Genomic DNA, 21,657 nt, shown 5'->3' on the forward strand with positions numbered 1-21,657 from the left:
CCAATGGGCGCCAGGGGGCGGGGTTCTCCCTCTGATGGACAGCATCGCTCCGCCCAATCTAATTCATCTTTTCCTTAGCCCCGCCCACTCCGGGCCCCTGAGACCCCGAGGGTGGGCCTGGCAGAGACACCGCCAACTGAACTCCAGCTGAGTGCTCTCGAGGCCGAACCAGCGGGCCTGGCGGTCTGTGAGTGGGTGGCCAGCCGCTAGGGGCGGGGCCTCAGCGTTGACGGGCAGGCAGGCCGTCCCGCCCCTCTCACCCAGAGCGGCCGCGCCAGCGCTGGGGACAGCAGAAGTGAGTACGTGAGCGGCGCAGCAAGATCCCAGCTCGGACCCCGGACGGCGCGCGCCCCCGAAGCCCCGGATCCCAGTCGGGCCCGCAGCTGACCGCCAAATTACTGTGCATCCCGAATCACGACCACCTGCACCCTCCTGCCCCAGCCCGACCCTCAAGTCCTCAGGCAGCTAGCTCCCCGGCGCCCCGGATCCTCCTGGACCTGTCCGTCCAGATTCCCGCGGGACCGACCTGTCTGCATCCCCAGGATCGCCGGGCTCGGTGCACCGCCTCGGTCCCGGAGCCGCCCGCCTGGATTGCATTCCCTCCTCGCCTGGATCTGCTGGGACCGGACGCGAGCCTGCCCCGGAGCCCGCCGAGCGCACCCTCTCTCGGGTGCCTGCAGCCCTGCCGGCGCGGCCCGGCCCGGCGCGGCCCGGCTCGGCTCCTAGAGCTGCCCCGGCCATGGCCAGAGCCCGCCCGCCGCCGCCGCCGCCGTCGCCGCCGCCGGGGCTCCTGCCGCTGCTCCCTCCGCTGCTGCTGCTGCCGCTGCTGCTGCCCGCCGGCTGCCGGGCGCTGGAAGGTGAGCGGCGTCGGGGGGCGCGCCCGGGAACAAGGTGCCTGGGGGCGCGGGGCTGCCGGTTGGCAGCGTGGGTCCGACCCGGGTTGAGCGCACGTCGGAGGAGGCCCCGCCACCGGCGCCCGCTCCGGGGCCCAGGGACGGGGTGGGGAGGCCGCCCCCGGGGCCGCCTCGGAGGCTGGAGCTGGCTCGGAGGCAGGCAGCCCTCGGGTTAGGGGATCGTGGGGAGCTAGACTCGCGGCGAGCGTCCCCGAAAGTCCTGGCCCTGCCGTGAGCTTTCGCGGGAGTCCCCCACACTCACGGCAGAGAAGCGGGGCTCCCGGCACCCCCCGAAGTCGAGGACGTGTGGGCGACCCCCCAGGCAAGGCGAGGGCCGCGGGGCTGTGGCGGGTGGGGGCGAAGCCGGACTCTCTGTGTTGGGGGGCGCCAATTAGGAGCCCGTTGGAGTTAACTGTGAGAGTGTGAGTGCGAGCACCCCGCTTTGTCAGGGGACCGCTGCGGGGGCGGACAGGCGGGGGCCTGTTATTGTTTATGGTTTACCGGGCTTCAATTACACCCGAGGTGCTGTAGGCGCGGGCCCCTGCACCCTTTTCGGAGGCTCCCTCTCCGCCTTCTAGCAGGGCTTGGGTCTCCATCTGAACTCCTGAAGTTGCGGGATTTGCCCCAGGTAGCACCAGAGCCCGGCGCCTTCCTCAGTAGCCGGTGGGAAAAGGCCCGGCTTCTCAATGGGTTCTGTGAAACCTGCCAAGACTGCTGTGGGGGGCAGCTCCAACTTCCAAATGATTGTTCTTGGATGAACAGCCCCGCGTTGTTGGCGCTGGCAGGAGAGCTCACACGCATGCCACTTGACACAAGCTTGCCGCGGACAGAGGCCCCAACACCAGCCACAAACAATAGGGAGGCCCACACACACTCACGCCCGGTTTCCAAGAATTTCGGAGCCATTAAATGAGAGGGGGTCAAAACCTTCCCTAAAGTGGAGGGAGGGAAGCCACAGAAATTCGAGGGCGATTGGAATAAAGGCGGTACTTATTTGGGGTATCTTTAACAGATCTAGTCACTTTCTTAGTTTAGGAACGAAAACACGAATTCTGTGGAACTTGGCTTGTTCTTATGTTCACAATCGGTAAACTTAAATGTTGGAAGGAAAAAAGAACACAGTTCAGAGAGAGAAGGGCATCCTCTGGTGCGCTCTAATGTTCTCCAGGGGAAAGACCACCTATGATCCCCCACCCCCTTCATCTCTGAGCTGGCTGTGCTGACAGATCGAATCCCACGGGTGGACACATGCAAATTCAGACTGACACACCGAGGTCTCGCCCACACTCGCACACACTCACCCACATGTGTGTGATAGGATCGCAGGCGTGAGAACCCAGTGTGGGGCTTTGTTGTTGATTGCCTTGAGGGTGTGAGCCAGGGAGCCTGTTCAAGTTGCCAGATCTGTGTCTGGGTCTCTGTGTCGTAGCCCAGGAGAGGCAACATTGGTACACACACACTCGTACACTTAGGGGGCTGTGTGTCACCTGTGTGTGTCGGGCCACAAGGCCCTTGTTGTGGGTGTGGTGGGTGCTGGTGCTGAGTGTGGAGTGGGGGTGTGGTTTGGGTCAGGTGCACAGGGACTACCTGAGGAGGCTCACTTCTCCCTCCCCCCTTCCCTTCCTTTCTGTCTTTCAACCGTCGTCACCTACTGGGCCCTCAGGAGTCCAGGCCCTAGCAGGAGCCCAAGCTTCCAAGCCTCCAGGCCAAGCAGCTGGGAGGCTGTCCAGAAGGCTGAGTCCTGATGTGCTGGGGCAGCCCGGGAAGAGGGGGCAGCAGGGCCTTTCGTTCCCCATTCCCGGCCTGCCCACCTCCCCTCCACTGTGAAGTGGGAGCTAGGGCTACTCCCTGGCTGTGAGGCCAGGTCAGCATGGGATGCCTCTGGGAAGCAGCGGTGCCTACAAGGGTGGTTTCACCAATTCCTTCACTTTTGCAATACCTCAGACCCTCTGGTCTCCAGTTCGTGCGTGGGAGAATGTGAGGGAACAAATGCAAGGTGCTGACCCCAGCGCAGACCTTGCACCTACCCACCCTCTGGCTCTCCCTCACTGGGAGACAGGACAGGAATGGCACCGACCTCACAGAGTTCTTCTGAAGACTGAATTGTTAATGTGTGCAAAGTGCTTAGCACATAGGCATTGTTAGTCAAGGATTAGCTGTTATTATTATTGTTACCCTAGGGTCTGCTCCTTGGGGAGCTTCAGGAGTGTGTGCCCTTATCCTGCTGGAGGGAGGTTAGAGGGAGGAAAGATGAAAGGGAAGGTTGGTGCAGGGGGCCGGGGGTGGGGTTGTCTCCCCCACATCTCCCTGCAGCTCCAGGGAGGGAAGGAATGGGGAGAGAGCTGGCTCAGTGGGTAGCTGTTTTCTGCCTGTCCTCCCTCCTGTATTCTGGGGCTTGGCGTGTGGAATGGGTGGACTTCAAGGTCCTGGGCTGTGACCAGGATATGTAGGTTCCACAGCACTGAAGACCTCTTCAGCCTCTCCAGCTTGACAGGTGGGGGTCTAGCTTTCTCCATCCAACCTACCATTTGGTCTCGTCAGGATTTGGTCTGCCCTTGGCCTTGTGGCTCTCTGTGTCTGGGGCATGACATTTATTTAGGCCCAGGGTCCCTGAGCCCTGGCTGCTATCTCTCGTGCACCCACTAGTTAGATGCCGTCTAGCACCTGGTTCCTCTTCCCTTCCTGCACACTTGGGGGTCACCAAGACTCTGCATCCAAGGCTGCCATCAGTTTTCCGTGTGGATGGAGCCTGGGTCCTTGCTTGTCCTCATGGTTGAAAACATGCCCTCCCCTTGCCCTCCGATTGTCCCCTTCCCCCCGTGCAAATTGTGCTGGGCTTTACCCACAGCCACAGGGAAACAGGGCCACATTTTCGCCCACTTGCCTTTTGAGTAATCTTCCCCAGTTCCCCAAAGCCAAGATTATTCTCCCCTCAGGGCCATCAATGGGTCGGGGGGGGGGCGGGGGGGGCCCAATGGGGAACAGACAAGGAATGGGGCATGAGATGAGGAATGGTGTCTGAAACCCAGCACCCTATACCTGGGATAGCTTGGAGAGATCCCCGCTGGGAAGAGATCCTTTTGAGAAAAGAGAAATAGTTACCGGATCGAGGGAGGTGGGGCCAGCATGTCCCCCTCCAGCCAAGCCTTGGCAGCTGAGTTGTCACTGCAGTGGAACCTGTCCCTGAGGGAACAAGACAGCACAAAGGCCACCTCCTTGACAGGGGCAGCAGGAGTGACCCCTGAGAACATGGGAACTGAGAGGGGACAGCAGGCTGGGATTTGGAGGGCTTGCTCACTTGTTTGAGTTGCCTCTGGCACCCCCAAACCCCATCCCTGTCTGTCAGGAGCTGGCCTTCTGAGCGGCTGCTGAGGGCCAGCAGGTATTTGGAAGAACCAGTTTGCTCAGCACTGCCCTGTCTTTAGCCACAGCTGCTGCTGCCGCCACTGCAGCCTCAGCGGCTGCTGCGAGCTGAAGCCGAAGCTGCCGAAGCTGCCGTGGGCAAGGCCTCTGCCGCACCACGGCCTTCCACTAATTAAACAGCATGAAGAGGCTGAATCACCAGGCCTGCATAGTTTGAAAATTGTAGCCCTGCCTGTTGTGCTGAGTCAAACTGGTTTGTCGGGATTGGGCAGCTGGGGGGGTGAGGGGTGGAGGGAGACTGGATACAGCTGGGCATCTGATGGGGTGGGAGAGGCCCCCTGCCCAAGGGCTAGCCCTGGTGCCAGGTCTCCTATTCCCTTCTGCCCCCAGCCTCCTGGCCAGACCCAGTGTGGCCAGCATCACAAGGAAGGGCTGAAGGGCTCAGGTTAAGGGCTAGCTGTCCACCCATCGTTCTGGCTGCTGGCAGGGCCACCAGTGGGGTGGGGGCATGGATGAGCGCCGATGCGTTTGGGCTCCCCGCCCTGGGCTTCTTTCCCCTTCTTCTCCCTCTCAGGTTTATTTAATTATAAACCCCCATGATCTGAGGGTAAGAATGAAAAACAAAATGTGTTCTCTGTTCTGAGATGTTCCCCCCACAATCCCAGACATGGGGGCCAAGGGGCTGTGGCAGGAAAGGAGGAGGTGGCTCTGGGTGAGTTAGGCTCCCCCACAACCCTTCTCCAGGTCCCATGGCAGGTTTCCCCCAAGACGCCTTGATCCTCACGCTGACCACCCTATGTGTACAGGCTGGCACACGTGTGTACACATCCTGACCCATGGGAGGGGAGCCAGATCCTTCAGCTTGGTGGCTGAGGAAGGGACTCCATGAAGAGGAGGAGGGTGTCCAACTCGGGTGGCATAGCACAGCACCAGGGTGCTCCTCCTTGCGCAGACCCTGGCCCCCTGCCCTCCTGTCCCGCTGCACACTCTACGGGCCCAGCCTTGGTGCTGACCTTTCCTTCCACCTCTAAGTCCCTGGTCCGGAATTTGGTCTGAAGGCTTGCTGCTTCTGTCTTTAGTTGTTTTGTGTTTCTGTTTTTTGTTTTGGCTTGTTTTCTTCTGTTGTTTGTTTGTTTCCTGGGTGTCAGTGACACTTTTGCTCCCAGGGTGCTATGGGGCCTGGCCCTTCACCAGGGCAGGTGGTAGGCCCTCAGCTGGTGCCCCTCCCACAGGCCAGGGTGCCCATGATGTCCTCCTCATGCCCTGCTCAAGGTCCTCGACCTGCAAGTGGAAGAGACTTGCCCAGAGCTTCTGAAGCCAAACCTCTTCAGGGTGCTACCCTCTACCAAGGGCTCAGAGGCCCTGGAGACGGTGCCATTATGCTGGCAGGGAAGTGGCTTGTTACTTGGGCAGGGGCTATATCTGGGGAGGCCGCACCCAGCCACACCCAGAATCATCTTCATGCCCCTGCCCCACCCCAGCCTCGTGACCTGACTGACAGCTCCTGCCCAAGCCAGGACAACAGGAAGCAGGGCTGGGGCTGTTTCCCTACACCTCTGGCTAAGGCTGCCCCAGCACCTCTGCTTCCCTTGCAAGAGTGGCCCATGTGGCTGCCCTGCCTGAGCGAGAGGCACCAGAGTGTTGGGGGCAGGATGAGGGGTACTGCCCTCTCCCAGTAACTCTTCCTCTACCCCACTGGAAGACATCCCATAAAGAGAACCATGCTTGCAGGGTGTGTGTGTGTGTGTGTCTCTGTGTGTGTGTGTTGCGGGTACATAGAGGATGCACCTCTGAGGCTTTACACAAACCTAGGTATTGATACTTACACCATGTCAGGATGCTCCTTTGCAGGGGCTGTGGCATGTTCCAGTGTCATTGGACATCTGTGACTTTGCAGCTGATTGTAGTTTGGGTGACTAAGAGCATGTCACCAAGTCTATACAGGGAAACTGGTGTTTGTGTTTGCACTTTACACCGAAGACTGTGTGACTTGCAGCTGGTGATAGCATGTGCAATTGGGTGTGTAAGGAGAACATATTGCAGGGTTGGGGGTGCGTGCCCTCTGTGTGCGCATATGTTTCAGGAAATCTGCACATAGGCTGGAAGCGTGGGTCTGCCTGAGGCAAGCCAGATCTCTGTGTAAGAAAGATTCACTGTATATGAATGTCTAAGGAAGACTAATCTGTTTGTACCATATGCATCCGTGTGTCTGAGAAAGACAGACCATGGCTCTGTGTGAAGCTGGGTGTGTGTTTGTGGGCGGCTGTGGCTTTGTGTGTTTTTGTCCACCATATGTGTTGACTTGTCGCTCTTTAGCCCCAGTGGCGGGGAGTGAGCCCAGCCCCCGAGGACTGGATGCTGCGTGTGCATCTGTGTGTTTGTGCATGGGCGAGGGCCACACAGCTGCTGCCACGCGGCTGCTCTCCATGGCCCTGTGGAAACCTGAAAGAGGTGTTGCTTTGCTCCTGAGCATCAAAGCTCCAGTCCCCAAAAGACCCCAGGCCTGGTGCCTACCTCCCTGGTGACTTTGCTGGGCAGTTGTGGTTTCCTGCCTGACAGAGCCCAGTGTCTAGGGTGGCCAGCCTCTTCTCCCCTCTGCCTCCTGCAGATACATGGCAGGGCAGCGAGGGATGGGGTGCAGCAGGCAGCTGGGGGAGTTGAGAACTTGCTCACTCACTTCTCTTTTGTCTTTACCCACGGGCCCTCATACCCCCGTCCCAACGTGTGTATGTACAACACATGTACACACACGTGCACACACATGCACACACCGCACACACAGCACAGAAAAGGTGGGCTGGGTCTCTTCCTCCCAATACCACGGACAGATGGATTCTATGACCCCCCCACACACCCCCCTCACCTCCTGCCGAAGGCTGGGACCAGGCACCCTAGGGCTGAGGAGGGCCTTGCCCTGTCCTCTGTGCCTGCGCAGGCTGAAGGGAGCAGGCTCCTCCTCTCCCCCTGAGAAACGGGGAAACCGAGAGCACGCGGGCCCCCTCCCCACCGGAGTGACCGGAGCCCTTCCTCAGGCACACATGACTCGAAACCCAAGTCCTCTCTTCATTAATGGGAAAAATGTGGCGAGATTGAGCGATGGCCAAGGGCCGATCCCCTCCCTTCCTCTCTCGCTCCCCAGAAATTAAACAGAAATGAAGAGCCTCCCTGCCTCCCTCGCTCCCTCTCTCCCGCCGCCGCCTCTCCGCCGTCCCCTCCCTCCGCTCCCTCCGCTCCCTCCTCCCGGAGCCAGCGCAGGGCTTGTTTTAAACTGTGGAGGAATCTGGCTGGAGGGGGAGGGGGCTGAATATTTGGGTTTAAACAGTTCCAGATGGGTTTGGCACAGGCTGAGCAGAAGGAAGTGAGGGAGAGGGAGGAGGGAGGCGGCGCGAGGGAGCGGCTGGAGCCCCGGCCTGCTCTGGCGGGCAGCGGCGGGCGGACCGGCGGGAGGACTGGCTGCGGGGGCAGGGAGCGCTCGGTCGGCCGGCTCCCGGGACGCACACTCGGGCTGCCGGCTGGGGACGAGGCTGCCTGGCAACCTCCCTCTGTCTCTGTCTCCTCGAGCCTCCGCGTCTCTCGGTCTCCCTGTCTTTGTAGTCAGCCGCCGGCCATCCCGGCTGTCTGATCCCCGCCAGCCGGCTCCGCACATCCCTCCGGCTCCGTGCCTCCCACCGCCCGCCCGCTCCAGTCGCTGCCCCGCCCGCCTCCCTCCCCGCCTGTCTCTGGGCTCCGGCTTCTGAGCATCTCGGCTTCCCTCGAGTACCCCCCCGGCCGAACGTCTGTGTCTGTCTGTCTGTCTGCCAGAGGCCAGGATCGCTCGCCTTACAGCCGGGCCCTCAGAGGACCAGGGGCTGCGGCAGCGGGAGGAGCCTCCCTCCCTGCAGTGAATGGCTGCTGCCTGCGGCCCCTTTGCCTGACATCTGGGGGCTGGGGTCACAGCTGCCTTGTCCACCCACGGAGTCCTCCGCCGTCCTCGGCTCAGACCCAGCCTCCAGGAAACCACTGAAGGCTGCAAGCCTGTGGCCTCAGGGTTTGGGTTTTTCCCCACCTGGGCACCCAGAGGGGATGATGTAGAGGCCTCCAGAGGTCCAGGGGCAACCCTGCCCCATTCCAGCTTCAGAGCTGGCTGCACTGTCTTCCAGGCCACGGGAAAGGAGTTGGCACCTCTTAACTTCCTTTCCTGCCCCAGGTCTAATCTGGGGGTCACACTGTCTTTCAGAGAGTAGTGACATCCAGCCAGAGCCCAGAACCAGGTTCCTAAGGGAGCAAGTGTATGTCAGAAACATTAACGGGCCCCTCCTATGACCAAACAAGGTCAAACAGACAAGAAACCAGCTCAGAACACAGGCCGGGTACTGTGACAAAGCCCCTGGCCCTTGATGCACAAAGGAGGGCATCTTACCCTGACTTGGAGGCTCACAGAAGGCTTCCTGGAGGAGGCAACAGCTCTGATGGGACTTAAATGATAGGCAGTTTTCTAGGCTTTCTTTCATCCCTCCTTTACAGAGGGGCATATTGCAGTCAGAGTGCAAGGGATTAATTATAGAGTCAGATACACCTGAACCTGAGCCACCGTTGTCCCCTCACCCCAAGTCCTAGCAACTTTACCTTAGGCAGTGTATTTTCTTTGTCTGGGCATCAGTGTTCTCTTCTGTAAAAGGGATACACCAACAGTACCTTCTTCCAAGGATTGCAGGAAGAATTGAACTAAGACCTAGTTTGGGGCTTTGGTGGTCCTCTCTCCACCCTCAAAGCGCATCCCTGCCCCATCACCTGTAGGTGCTGGGTGGGAGCTGGCTCTGGCCTGTCACTGCCCTCCCCTTCCCCTGGGCCTTGTGTGGGGCTGGGCCTTTGTGCTGGGAACGGAGTTAGGGGAGGCCAGGGCCAGGGTCTGAAGCACACAGCCCTTTGTTCCAGGATAAAGGCCCTGCCGGCCCCTTTGTGTGGAGATTAGCAGAGCCTGTAGGTGTGTGGACCGGCCTCTGCTCCCGCCTCATTAACCCAGGCCTGAGGTCAGGGCACCCACCCCTAGCCTCCCCGACCTGACATCTTTGGGGCTGTGACATCTCTGGGGATGGCCGCAGGGTCTCCTCTAGGGTAGGGAAACTGGGGGCTTTCAGGACTTGTGGAAAGTGGAGCCTGGTGGGAATAATTTCCTGAGCCATCTCTTCTTTCTTTCTTTCTTTTTTAGACAGAGTTTCTCTCTCTGTTGCCCAGGGTGGAGTACAGTAGCGCGATCTCCGCTCACTGCAACCTCCGTCTCCCGGGTTCAAGCGATTCTCCTGCCTCAACCTCCCGAGTAGATGGGATTACAGGTGTGCGCCATCACGCGCGGCTAATTTTGTATTTTTAGTAGAGACGGGGCTTCAACATGTTGGTCAGGCTGATCTCAAACTCCTGACCTCAAGTGATCCACCCGCCTCAGACTCCCAAAGTGCCGGGATTACAGGTGTGAGCCACTTCGCTCAGCTGTGATCTCTTCTGTCTCCTCATCCTGAGATTAGTCCCTGACCTTTTTCTCCGTTGTTCCTCCAGAGACCCTCATGGACACTAAATGGGTGACATCTGAGTTGGCGTGGACATCTCATCCAGAAAGTGGGGTGAGACTTTCCCATTATTCTCCTGAATGTTGTTTGCCATTAGGCCTCCCCCCACTTCCAGCCTCTGTGCCCCCTCATCTCACCAGGGCCTGGAGGAGGGCTGCCTCTGCCCTCTGCCTGTCACCCTCACTTCCTGTGCTATCCCCATCATCCTCACTTGTGACCCTCTGAAGCACCTCATGGTCCTTCTCTGTGGGCATTTCTATCTCTCACTCCTCTGCCTGCCTGTGGCCCCCCAGCTCCCGCTCCCTCTCCCTCTCTTCCTAACAGCCCTCTGCGTGTCCATCCCCCCCATCTCCCTCCTCTCTGGGTCCCTGGAGAAAACACTGGCTTGGAAACCTTAGTTCCAGATCTTTAACTTGCTGTGTGACCTTGGGCAAGGCCGTTTACCCCTCTGGGCGGCCACTTCTTGACTGTTAAATTCCTGCAGTCTGGACCTCTCTCAAATATTCTAATTAATCTCCCTAGATGGCCTTCATGGCTGCTGTAAGCCCTAGAACCCTGGAGTAGGATGGCACTACAGGCCCTGCAGTCACCAGGCCTGACTGTGTGACCTTGGGCAAAACTCCCTTCTGTGAGCCTTGGCTTCCTCATCTCTAAACATCGGGACAACAGATGCGGCTCCTCGTGGAGTTGTTGTGAAGATTAAATGCAATGTTAATAGTGACAGCCAGCATCCCAGACGTGTTTGCACTGCTACAAGCTCATTACATTTATTAGCCTGATTTAATTCCTCACAGCCTCGTTTAGTTCCGAGCAGCCCCATTTTACAGACGATGAAACTGAGGTATAAAGATAACAAATATAGCTGATGTTCCTGCAGTACTTACCAAGTTCCTAATCCTGTCCTAAATGCTTTATTCAGTTAAAGTCATTATACCTTACACATCTTTATTATCCCCATGTTACAGATGGGGAAACTGAGGCACATGGCAGTTAAGTGACTTACCCATAATCACACAGCAAGCAGAGAGCTGAATTTGAACCCATATAGCCCGTATGCTCAGCCACTGCACACCATAGAAGCATCCCTGTGAAGTAAATAGAGCAGATCTGGGCACGAGGGAAGCACTTGGCAAATGCAGGCATTCACTCTGTCTTTTTCATTTGTCCATGCACAGTGGGAAGAGGTGAGTGGCTACGATGAGGCCATGAATCCCATCCGCACATACCAGGTGTGTAATGTGCGTGAGTCAAGCCAGAACAACTGGCTTCGCACGGGGTTCATCTGGCGGCGGGATGTGCAACGGGTCTACGTGGAGCTCAAGTTCACTGTGCGTGACTGCAACAGCATCCCCAACATCCCTGGCTCCTGCAAGGAGACCTTCAACCTCTTCTACTACGAGGCTGACAGCGATGTGGCCTCGGCCTCCTCCCCCTTCTGGATGGAGAACCCCTACGTGAAAGTGGACACCATCGCGCCCGATGAGAGCTTCTCGCGGCTCGATGCCGGCCGTGTCAACACCAAGGTGCGCAGCTTTGGGCCACTTTCCAAGGCTGGCTTCTACCTGGCCTTCCAGGACCAGGGCGCCTGCATGTCGCTCATCTCCGTGCGCGCCTTCTACAAGAAGTGTGCATCCACCACCGCAGGCTTCGCGCTCTTCCCCGAGACCCTCACTGGGGCGGAGCCCACCTCGCTGGTCATTGCTCCTGGCACCTGCATCCCTAATGCCGTGGAGGTGTCGGTGCCACTCAAGCTCTACTGCAACGGCGATGGGGAGTGGATGGTGCCTGTGGGTGCCTGCACCTGTGCCACCGGCCATGAGCCAGCTGCCAAGGAGTCCCAGTGCCGCCGTGAGTGGGGACTGTCCTGGGGAAAGGGTTGTGGGGAGGGCCTGGGCCACAGCTACCTACCGCCCCACCACCCGCCCCTGCTTGCTCTCTGACTAGGAGGTCTGGGAGCAGGTCCACAGTGGAGACAGGAAAGGGAAGAGTGGGGATCAGATGCAGAGAATGTGGTGTAAGGAGGGAGAAGAGAGAGAAAATGAGGAGAGACACAAGGATAGTAAGAGAAAAAATGAAATTAGAGAGGAAGAGAAGCATGCAGAATCCTTGGCAAGCAGGCACCTGGAGAATGCAGTCAGAGGCTTAGGAGGCTGGCAGAGATGCTCGCTTTGTCCCGGCCTGAGTGTATGCTTCACCCTGAAAGTGGTAGGTCGGCCCCAGGGCCGAGGGCACGGGGGCTGTGGGTACCTTGTGCATGGCTTTTTACCCTGGGCTCTCCTCTGCTCCTTGGGAGGCAGTATATAAATGGCACAGTGGTTAGGGGCCCAGTCCCTGAAGTTGAGTCCTGACTCTGTCACTTAGCACTTACGTGACCTTGGGCAAGTTACTTTTTTTTTTTTGAGATGGAGTTTCACAATTGTTTCCTAGGCTGGAGTGCAATGGCGTGATCTTGGCTTGCTGCAACCTCCACCTCCCAGGTTCAAGCAATTCTCCTGCCTCAGCCTCCTGAGTAGTTGAGATTCAGGCGTGTGCCACCACGCCTGGCTAATTTTGTGTTTTTAGTAGACGGGGTTTCACCATGTTGGTCAGGCTGGTCTTGAACTCCTGACCTCAAGTGATCCACCCACCTCGGCCTCCCAAAGTGTTGGGATTATAGGCGTAAGCCACCACTCCTGGCCCTGGGCAAGTTACTTAACAGTTTAAACCTCGGTTTCCTCAAGTGCAAGATGAGGACAATAATAGAGGTTCCTTCATAGGGGGCTGTAGTGAGGCTTATGTGAGCAATGCTTTGCCCGTAGAACAGTGTCTGGCACATGGGAGCACAGCCACCAGCTAAGTGTTGGCCATGAGTCTCCAGAGCCCTGGGATCCATGAGAGCTGGGCTGTTCTGCCCTTACTGTATACATGAGGAGTTCAGGAGGCCTGCCTCCGATGGCTCGCCAAGACTTTGGAGTTACTAGGCTTTGGAGTTATCAAAATTGTCCACCTAGGGGGTCTCTCACTGAGCCTCACCAGTCCTTGTGAGGTAGATTCCTGCCATCTCCCTATTTCGCCAATAAGGAAACTGAGTCTTGGAGAAGCTCTGTGCACAGGCCTTGTAGCTAGGGAATGTGGAAGCTGGCACCCTGCCCCTGTGCTCTGCCATGCAGGATGGCGTGCTGAGGGCCCTGTCTTTCGCTCCCTTTGCCTGATTCTCTTCCTTGGGGCTTGCAGCCTACAGCTCTGAAGGGTAGGTGATGAATCTTATGGCAGCCCTAGGTGTGAGGGGCTTGGCAGCATGAAGCTGGCTGCGAGGCCATGTTGTCATGGGAAGGTGCACAGTGGCTTTCCCGGGCCCTCTCCACTTCTCGATGGAAATCTGTCCTGAGATTTCCTCTTCCTAAGTGGAGAAAGGGGGTGGGGTGATGAGCCTGACAGCCTGAAGAGGGGCTAACACTCTGCAGGTCCCCGGCAGGAAATGCATGCTGGTTCCCATAGCAACCAGGCTGGCCTGGCCTCTGCCCCCTCCCCCACTGGCTCAAAAGAGCTAGGGTGGAATATCACCTTCGTGAGGGCAGATGAAACCCCAGAAAAGGGCAAGCCCTAGCGCTGGGCATTCTCCCCTGTGGGTGTCCCCCTCCGCAGGCAGTCATATGGAGAGGCAGTGACCCACTTTAGTGTCTAGGAGGGTCTTGGTTTATGCCCATTATCCTAACACAGTTATTACTAGTGCCTCCTTTGACTTGCAAATGTTCCAGTGTGAAGAATACACGATAAGGCTACCGTAAATCCACGGAGCCCGTGTCCAGGGGGCCAAGGGTAGATAGCAGGAGGGGAGACTGGGGAGAAGGGATGCTCAGGCCCTGGGCTTGCTCTGGGGTGAGTCCCCTTGTGGACACTTGAGGCCTCTGAACTCCAGGTGACCCCAGTCTTCCTGCCTGCTTTCCTTCTCTCCTCCTCTCACCCGTCCTCAGGCCCCATCCCTGCCCAAGGGCAGACAGGAGCTGCTGCCTGCGCCTGGTGGGTGGGGCGAGAGCTTCACTGTGAAGCCCCCATCTCCTGGCTGTTCTAAGGTGTCCTTCAGGGTCCTCAGGAATGATTTTTCTGGAGCCTCGGGGAGAGGGGGGGCATCTTCACAGTTCCGGGTGCTGCTAGCCCACCGGTGGTCTCTTCCCCATCCCCGCCTCTTCCTCCGCCTTTCTGTCTTCCCTGCCTCAACAAGCCCAGGCTGTCCAGGTGATGGGGCTGACGTCTTCATCCATGAGGCCCTGGGGTAGGGGTGAGGGGGGCAGGGGCGGGGAGGAATCCGCTGACGTGGGGTTTCCATGGGGCAATAGGGCCTTTTGTAGCTGCAGCTGGAGTTAGGCAATCGCAGCATTGCCCCCACAGTCTAGGAGGTGGAGGGACCAGACCTAGGCTGGGGAGAAGCCAGGTTCTCATGGAGCTGTGGAGGTCTGGTGTCTGCAGGGAAGGGAGGTGAGCCCCATCCATCCTCTTCTCCCCCACAGCCTGTCCCCCTGGGAGCTACAAGGCGAAGCAGGGAGAGGGGCCCTGCCTCCCATGTCCCCCCAACAGCCGTACCACCTCCCCAGCCGCCAGCATCTGCACCTGCCACAATAACTTCTACCGCGCAGACTCGGACTCTGCGGACAGTGCCTGCACCAGTGAGTGAACGCGCGACCTCTCTCCCTCTGTAGGCCTTCCCTCTGGGGGGCCAGCCTGGGAAGCCTAAGCAGTCACTATGAATAGCCCCATTTTCCAGAGAAGGAGCTGAGGCTCAGGGAAGTTAGATGTTGTGCTCAAGATGGCACAACTGGGAGGTGACTGCCCCTGAGCCAGAATCCATGTCAGCCGGCTCATCCCTTCTATCAACACTTGCTAAGCACCTACCAGTTCCTAGCCATGCTTAGGAACTGGCTAGGAGCTTAGCAGTTGGCCTTCTAGTCAATTGCCCCTCCCTCTGTATAGAAGCGCTTCTCCCCAGCCCCACTCTAACCATGGAGGGGGCCTCATATCCTGAGGGTGGCCTGGTGCCCCACTTCCTCTCTGCCCTGGTCTTTGGTGTGCCAGGCATTGTGCTGGGTATCGAGGGCGTGGAGGTGAATACGATACAGTCATTGTCCTGAAGGAGCTGGCAACCTGGTGGGAGAAATAGGTGTAAAAACAGATAATGACCGTAATGTACAAAGAGCTGGGCTAGAAGGCTGTCTAGGAATTGTTTTATGTACATGCAGAGTATAGGGCAAGGACAGATCAAGGAAGGCTTCCAAGAGGAAGTGACATCACAAGCTGGTTATTGAAGGATAAATAGAGTCTGCCTGGTGAAGAAATGTAGGAACGTTATTCTGCTTATCAAAGCATAGGCAAGGCAAGGAGGTAGAAAGCAGGTTGGAGTGTGCAGGAACTCTGGGCAGAGGGATGGTCCTAGAGCCCCCAGCTCACTACCTTCTCCCTCCATGTTCCTCACAGCTGTGCCATCTCCACCCCGAGGTGTGATCTCCAACGTGAATGAAACCTCACTAATCCTCGAGTGGAGTGAGCCCCGGGACCTGGGTGGCCGGGATGACCTCCTGTACAATGTCATCTGCAAGAAGTGCCATGGGGCTGGAGGGGCCTCAGCCTGCTCACGCTGTGACGACAACGTGGAGTTTGTGCCTCGGCAGCTGGGCCTGACGGAGCGCCGGGTCCACATCAGCCATCTGCTGGCCCACACGCGCTACACCTTCGAGGTGCAGGCAGTCAACGGTGTTTCGGGCAAGAGCCCGCTGCCGCCTCGTTACGCCGCTGTGAATATCACCACAAACCAGGCTGGTGAGGAGGGGACACTGGAGGGTAGGGCCTGGGTCACTTTCCCCTGGATCGAGCTGAGGTGTCCCAGGGCCTGCTAAGGGACCACTGGGGGTCCCATGGGAAGTGGGTCTTTGGGAAGGATGCCAGGGTCCAGGGAGCCCCTGGTGAGCCCTCTGCTCTTCCCAGCCCCGTCTGAAGTGCCCACACTACGCCTGCACAGCAGCTCAGGCAGCAGCCTCACCCTATCCTGGGCACCCCCAGAGCGGCCCAACGGAGTCATCCTGGACTACGAGATGAAGTACTTTGAGAAGGTCAGAACCTCAAGGGGCAGGAGGAGGCCTTGGGTTGAGCTGGGCTGAGAAAATCACCCCCGGATCATGACGGGGCCCTTGGGAGCAAGGCCTTGGGTATGGAGGGGGCATGTGGCAGGCCTGGGTGTGAACAGGGGCCGGTTGGCCTCAGGACCCACCTGAGGATGCCCCCTCCCTCCTGGCATTGCAGAGTGAGGGCATCGCCTCCACAGTGACCAGCCAGATGAACTCCGTGCAGCTGGATGGGCTTCGGCCTGACGCCCGCTATGTGGTCCAGGTCCGTGCCCGCACAGTAGCTGGCTATGGGCAGTACAGCCGCCCTGCTGAGTTTGAGACCACAAGTGAGAGAGGTTAGTAGCCCCCTGCGCCTGTCCCCATCGTGGCCCTCACTCTCTGTCTCTCCACTCAGCAGCCCCTTCTCCATCTCCAGGCTCCGGGGCCCAGCAGCTCCAGGAGCAGCTTCCCCTCATTGTGGGCTCCGCTACAGCTGGGCTTGTCTTCGTGGTGGCTGTCGTGGTCATCGCTATCGTCTGCCTCAGGTACTCCCAGGCCCACTGTTGCTCCATGGGCCGACTCAAACTGCCCTTTAGCATCCTAGAGCCCTCATGCCACAGAGATGAGCCGCCACCACCTCCCTCAGACCCAGGGCCTTAGCCCTCCTGGGGCCAGCCATTGCTGGAGAAGCCCTCTCCCATCCCTGCCTGTGTCTTCATCCTGCCCTTTCTCCATACCCCATTCCCTGAATCTCCGGGCAGGTTCCCTAGGGACTGAGTCCACTGAGCCCCTTGCTCAGAGACCCAGAGACTGCTGTGACCACCAACTGTGGGACTAGGCCCCAGGCCATCCCCTGTATCCTCTCTGCCCCTTCTGTGAGCCCAAGGGTGCTCTGAACAAAGGGAGGCAGATGACTTGTCTCAGGCCTGCCCTCTACCCTGCCACCCTACAGGAAGCAGCGACACGGCTCTGATTCGGAGTACACAGAGAAGCTGCAGCAGTACAGTGAGTTTGTCCCCGCCGCCCTCCCCAAGCTCTCCCAGCCCCCTGCAGGGCTCGCAGACACCCTTCTCCCTGCCTGGGACTTCATTCCTTAGAGATAAACCCTGAATGCCCCCTCCCACTTCCAGTCAAGTGGCATTTCCTGACCCCTATCTCACTCCAGGTTCCCTGGGCCCCTACTCACTCCTGCTAGCCCCAGAAATGACTGAGATGTGACCCCTCCCCCAAAGGCAGTTAGTCCTGCGGGAAAGACAAGATGCATACACACAGGAAACAATTCGAGAACATTTAAGGGTTGAGCTGGGTGCTCCTGTTGTAAAGGGCACTAAGAATTTAGAGAAGAGGAAGGCTTCCTCGAGGAGGTGGACTTGAGCTGAGCCAGGCGGGATGAGCAGGGTTTTGGGAGGTGAGGGAGAGCATTCCTGGCCAGAGGAACCTCTGGAAGGTAGTGGGCGGGGTGGGGAAGGAGCCCAACTGTGGGGGCAGCGAGAAGACTGGTTTGACAGCTGCTGGGAAGCCAGGCTGGGTAGCTGTGGCCAGCCCTCGGAGGGTCCTGAAAGGCAGGCAGAGGAGTTTGGACTTGACTCCACCATAGGTAATTGGAAAGGCTCTCAAGCTGGGGAGTAATACAATGAAAGGATTGTTTTAGGAAGACAGCGGTATGCAGGATAGCTCAGTGGGAAAAGTCCAGAGGCAGAGAGCTGGGAGGCTATTGGAATAGTGTGAGTGTTGAAAGGCCTGGACAAGGTCGGGGCAGGGGGAACCAGGGGAGGGATGAATCTGAAAGAGGTCTGGATGTGATGAAAGATGAGAGAGAAAAACTAGGAGTAGAATCCTAGGTGTCTAGCCTTTATGGTCACCAGGAGTTCTCACGGGGGCTGGAGGGTTAAGGCAGCAACACAGAGGAATATGGGGCTGGGCTCAGCAGGGAGCCTGCTGGAGCTGTGCTCATCGCAGGGAGAGGCTGGCTTGACTGTTACCCTCTCACGCCCACCTCTTCTCCCTCCAGTTGCTCCTGGAATGAAGGTTTATATTGACCCTTTTACCTACGAGGACCCTAATGAGGCTGTTCGGGAGTTTGCCAAGGAGATCGACGTGTCCTGCGTCAAGATCGAGGAGGTGATCGGAGCTGGTGAGTCTCCGGGGCACAGTAGAGATGAGAAGCTGAGGCGGGCTGGGTAGAGGGGTGAGTCATAGCTTGTGCCCTGTGCCCTGTGCCCTGCAGGGGAGTTTGGGGAAGTGTGCCGTGGTCGACTGAAACAGCCTGGCCGCCGAGAGGTGTTTGTGGCCATCAAGACGCTGAAGGTGGGCTACACCGAGAGGCAGCGGCGGGACTTCCTAAGCGAGGCCTCCATCATGGGTCAGTTTGATCACCCCAATATAATCCGGCTCGAGGGCGTGGTCACCAAAAGTCGGCCAGTTATGATCCTCACTGAGTTCATGGAAAACTGCGCCCTGGACTCCTTCCTCCGGGTAAGAGCCAGCCCCCAGGCCCTCTTCCTCCCCCAGAGAGTGGGGTTGGGCTAACCATCCCCTCCCACAAGTCAGACAGCCCCTATTCAAGTCCATACGCATTTACTGAGGTGGCTTGGTGCAGGGAAATGGCAGGGCCTTCATAGCCATAAGTATGGGAGTTCACATCTTGACTGTTCCTTACTGCCTGTGTGACCTCGGGCAAGTGACTTAACCTCTCTGAGTCTCAGCTGCCTGGTTGTAGAATGGGAGTGGTAAGAGCTAGTGGGTCCTCATGGGGATTAATTGGGATGTTGTCTACAAGATACTTGACACATAGTAGGGCAGCTCACTTACCCTCAGGGCACTCTGGACATGGTTGCAGGAGAGACGAGGTGGAGTCTGAGTACTCGGAGAGGGAAGGCAGGTGGGCAGGCCATGGGCTGATGGGGGCAATGGGCTCACCTGAGCATGCTTGTTGCCTGCAGCTCAACGATGGGCAGTTCACGGTCATCCAGCTGGTGGGCATGTTGCGGGGCATTGCTGCCGGCATGAAGTACCTCTCCGAGATGAACTATGTGCACCGTGACCTGGCTGCTCGCAACATCCTTGTCAACAGCAACCTGGTCTGCAAAGTCTCAGACTTTGGCCTCTCCCGCTTCCTGGAGGATGACCCCTCCGATCCTACCTACACCAGTTCCCTGGTACAGGAAGCCGCTGGGAGGGAGACTGCGGGGGGTGCCTATCAGCCAGGGGCTCGGGCCTGGGGGGCAGCCCGGAGTCACAGGGTGAAGGGCCTGTGCCCCCCTCACCAGGGCGGGAAGATCCCCATCCGCTGGACTGCCCCGGAGGCCATAGCCTATCGGAAGTTCACTTCTGCTAGTGATGTCTGGAGCTACGGAATTGTCATGTGGGAGGTCATGAGCTATGGAGAGCGACCCTACTGGGACATGAGCAACCAGGATGTGAGTGAGGCTAAGCCAGAGTGGTTGGGTAGGTGGGAACTGGCTGGCGATCATGGCAGCGGCTCACTCTGGGTTTCCCTGCTCTCTGCCCAGGTCATCAATGCCGTGGAGCAGGATTACCGGCTGCCACCACCCATGGACTGTCCCACAGCACTGCACCAGCTCATGCTGGACTGCTGGGTGCGGGACCGGAACCTCAGGCCCAAATTCTCCCAGATTGTCAATACCCTGGACAAGCTCATCCGCAATGCTGCCAGCCTCAAGGTCATCGCCAGCGCTCAGTCTGGGTTAGTACCTCCGCCTCTGCTCCCACCAAGCCCGTAGCCCTATCTCCCGCCCTCAAGACTCACCAGATCCTTCTCTTCTTCCCACAGCATGTCACAGCCCCTCCTGGACCGCACGGTCCCAGATTACACAACCTTCACGACAGTTGGCGATTGGCTGGATGCCATCAAGATGGGGCGGTACAAGGAGAGCTTCGTCAGTGCGGGGTTTGCATCCTTTGACCTGGTGGCCCAGATGACGGCAGAGTAAGTGTGCCTCAGATTTGGAGGAGCAGGGCAGGGGGCCCTAGGCTGGGCCCAGAGTTGAGGGTACGAGGAGAGGGACTGATCCTGATTTTGCTGCATCTGCAGAGACCTGCTCCGTATTGGGGTCACCCTGGCTGGCCACCAGAAGAAGATCCTGAGCAGTATCCAGGACATGCGGCTGCAGATGAACCAGACGCTGCCTGTGCAGGTCTGACACCGGCTCCCACGGGGACCCCGAGGACCGTGCAGGGATGCCAAGCAGCCGGCTGGACTTTCGGACTCTTGGACTTTTGGATGCCTGGCCTTAGGCTGTGGCCCAGAAGCTGGAAGTTTGGGAAAGGCCCAAGCTGGGACTTCTCCAGGCCTGTGCTCCCTCCCCAGGAAGTGTGCCCCAAACCTCTTCATATTGAAGATGGATTAGGAGAGGGGGTGATGACCCCTCCCCAAGCCCCTCAGGGCCCAGACCTTCCTGCTTTCCAGCAGGGGATCCCCACAACCTCACACTTGTCTGTTCTTCAGTGCTGGAGGTCCTGGCAGGGTCAGGTTGGGGTAAGCCGGGGTTCCACAGGGCCCAGCCCTGGCAGGGGTCTGGCCCCCCAGGTAGGCGGAGAGCAGTCCCTCCCTCGGGAACTGGAGGAGGGGACTCCAGGAATGGGAAAATGTGACACCCCCATCCTGAAGCCAGCTGGCACCTCCAGTTTGCACAGGGATTTGTTCTGGGGGCTGAGGGCCCTGTCCCCACCCCCGCCCTTGGTGCTGTCATAAAAGGGCAGGCAGGGGCAGGCTGAGGAGTTGCCCTTTGCCCCCCAGAGACTGACTCTCAGAGCCAGAGATGGGATGTGTGAGTGTGTGTGTGTGTGCGCGCGCGCGTGTGTGTGTGTGTGTGTGCATGCACTGGCCTGCACAGAGAGCATTGGTGAGCGTGTAAAAGCTTGGCCTTGTGCCCTGCAATGGGGTCAGCTGGGCCGACAGCAGAAATAAAGGCAATAAGATGATTCTCTTGCCCCTTCTTATTCCTCCTCCCAAAGCAAGATTCCCTGATTCAGAGTTCACAGTCCCTGGCTGCCAACCCTTCACAACTCCCTGGAGGCATTGGGAAACCAGATCCGGGCCCATCCAGGCTCAGTTTCCCCTTTGTGCTTGGACCTCACTGCTTTGAACATCTAACACACTTCTTGGAAGTGGGTCAGTGGCAAGGGAGAACAAACTACCCCAGAGCTCCTTCCTTCTAAGGCAGAGGCCTTCCTGGGGTGGGGGCAGGCTCTTGTGCCTGGATGGTGTTTTACTGAGTCGGTTCCCAGCCTTTGTCTTTAAGGGAGCTGAGGGTAGAGGGGGTTGATCAGTTCCCAGGGTCACATGACCAAGGACAAAGGGAAGGAGAGCCACTGGTGTTCAGAGGCCGAGGCCCGGAAGTTCGGCTGCTCCTCACTGAGGCTTCCTATGCCGAGGCGCTGGGCTAAATGCTCCATTTATACACTGATCTTATTTAATCTCACAACAACCCAGCCAGGCAAGGAAGTATTTTTAACTGCTTTTTACAGAAGAGGAAAAGGAGAGGTTAAGTAACTTGCCCAAAGTCGCTGAGCCAGTAAGTCAGGCCCGCGGCTGTGATTCCCACCCAGAGACTGCCTGCATACTTGAAAGATTCAGAGGATAAATAACAAGAACCAGGGAGAGGGTTAGGAAAACAGCTTCTGGAAATGTCAAAGGAGAAAGCGTGGTGGGGGGCCCTCAGAGGCCCCTCGGACGCAGGAACAGGCTGGGGAGGGGGGAAGTGCAGTCATGTTCCCAGTATCGGGAGGGATCCTTGGGCAGCAAACCTTTGTGCTTTCCAA

General features: G+C 58.3%; 1 protein-coding gene across 1 annotated transcript; it reads left to right on the top strand.

Moving 5' to 3' along the window:
- The first annotated feature begins 288 nt into the window (after window positions 1–288).
- EPHB3 (EPH receptor B3) lies at window positions 289–20,817 on the top strand. The gene is made up of 16 exons (XM_063620465.1): window positions 289–857; window positions 9,789–9,853; window positions 10,975–11,647; window positions 14,287–14,442; window positions 15,248–15,589; window positions 15,755–15,879; window positions 16,070–16,229; window positions 16,310–16,418; window positions 16,826–16,878; window positions 17,885–18,007; window positions 18,101–18,348; window positions 18,816–19,031; window positions 19,143–19,292; window positions 19,386–19,579; window positions 19,667–19,822; window positions 19,928–20,817. The coding sequence occupies exons 1-16, from the start codon at window positions 740–742 to the stop codon at window positions 20,034–20,036; spliced, it is 2,997 nt and encodes a 998-aa protein (XP_063476535.1). The 5' UTR covers window positions 289–739; the 3' UTR covers window positions 20,037–20,817.
- The last annotated feature ends 840 nt before the right edge of the window (window positions 20,818–21,657 follow it).

Source organism: Symphalangus syndactylus, chromosome 17 (genome assembly GCF_028878055.3).
Source record: "Symphalangus syndactylus isolate Jambi chromosome 17, NHGRI_mSymSyn1-v2.1_pri, whole genome shotgun sequence".
Taxonomy (NCBI): domain Eukaryota; kingdom Metazoa; phylum Chordata; class Mammalia; order Primates; family Hylobatidae; genus Symphalangus; species Symphalangus syndactylus.

Excerpts from the sequence above, each read along its gene's own strand:
- EPHB3 (XM_063620465.1), top strand. The coding sequence starts at position 740 with ATGGCCAGAGCCCGCCCGCCGCCGCCGCCGCCGTCGCCGCCGCCGGGG. Across the intron at positions 858-9,788 it reads CGGCTGCCGGGCGCTGGAAG|AGACCCTCATGGACACTAAA; the intron begins GTGAGCGGCGTC and ends TTGTTCCTCCAG. Across the intron at positions 18,349-18,815 it reads CCCTGGACTCCTTCCTCCGG|CTCAACGATGGGCAGTTCAC; the intron begins GTAAGAGCCAGC and ends TGTTGCCTGCAG.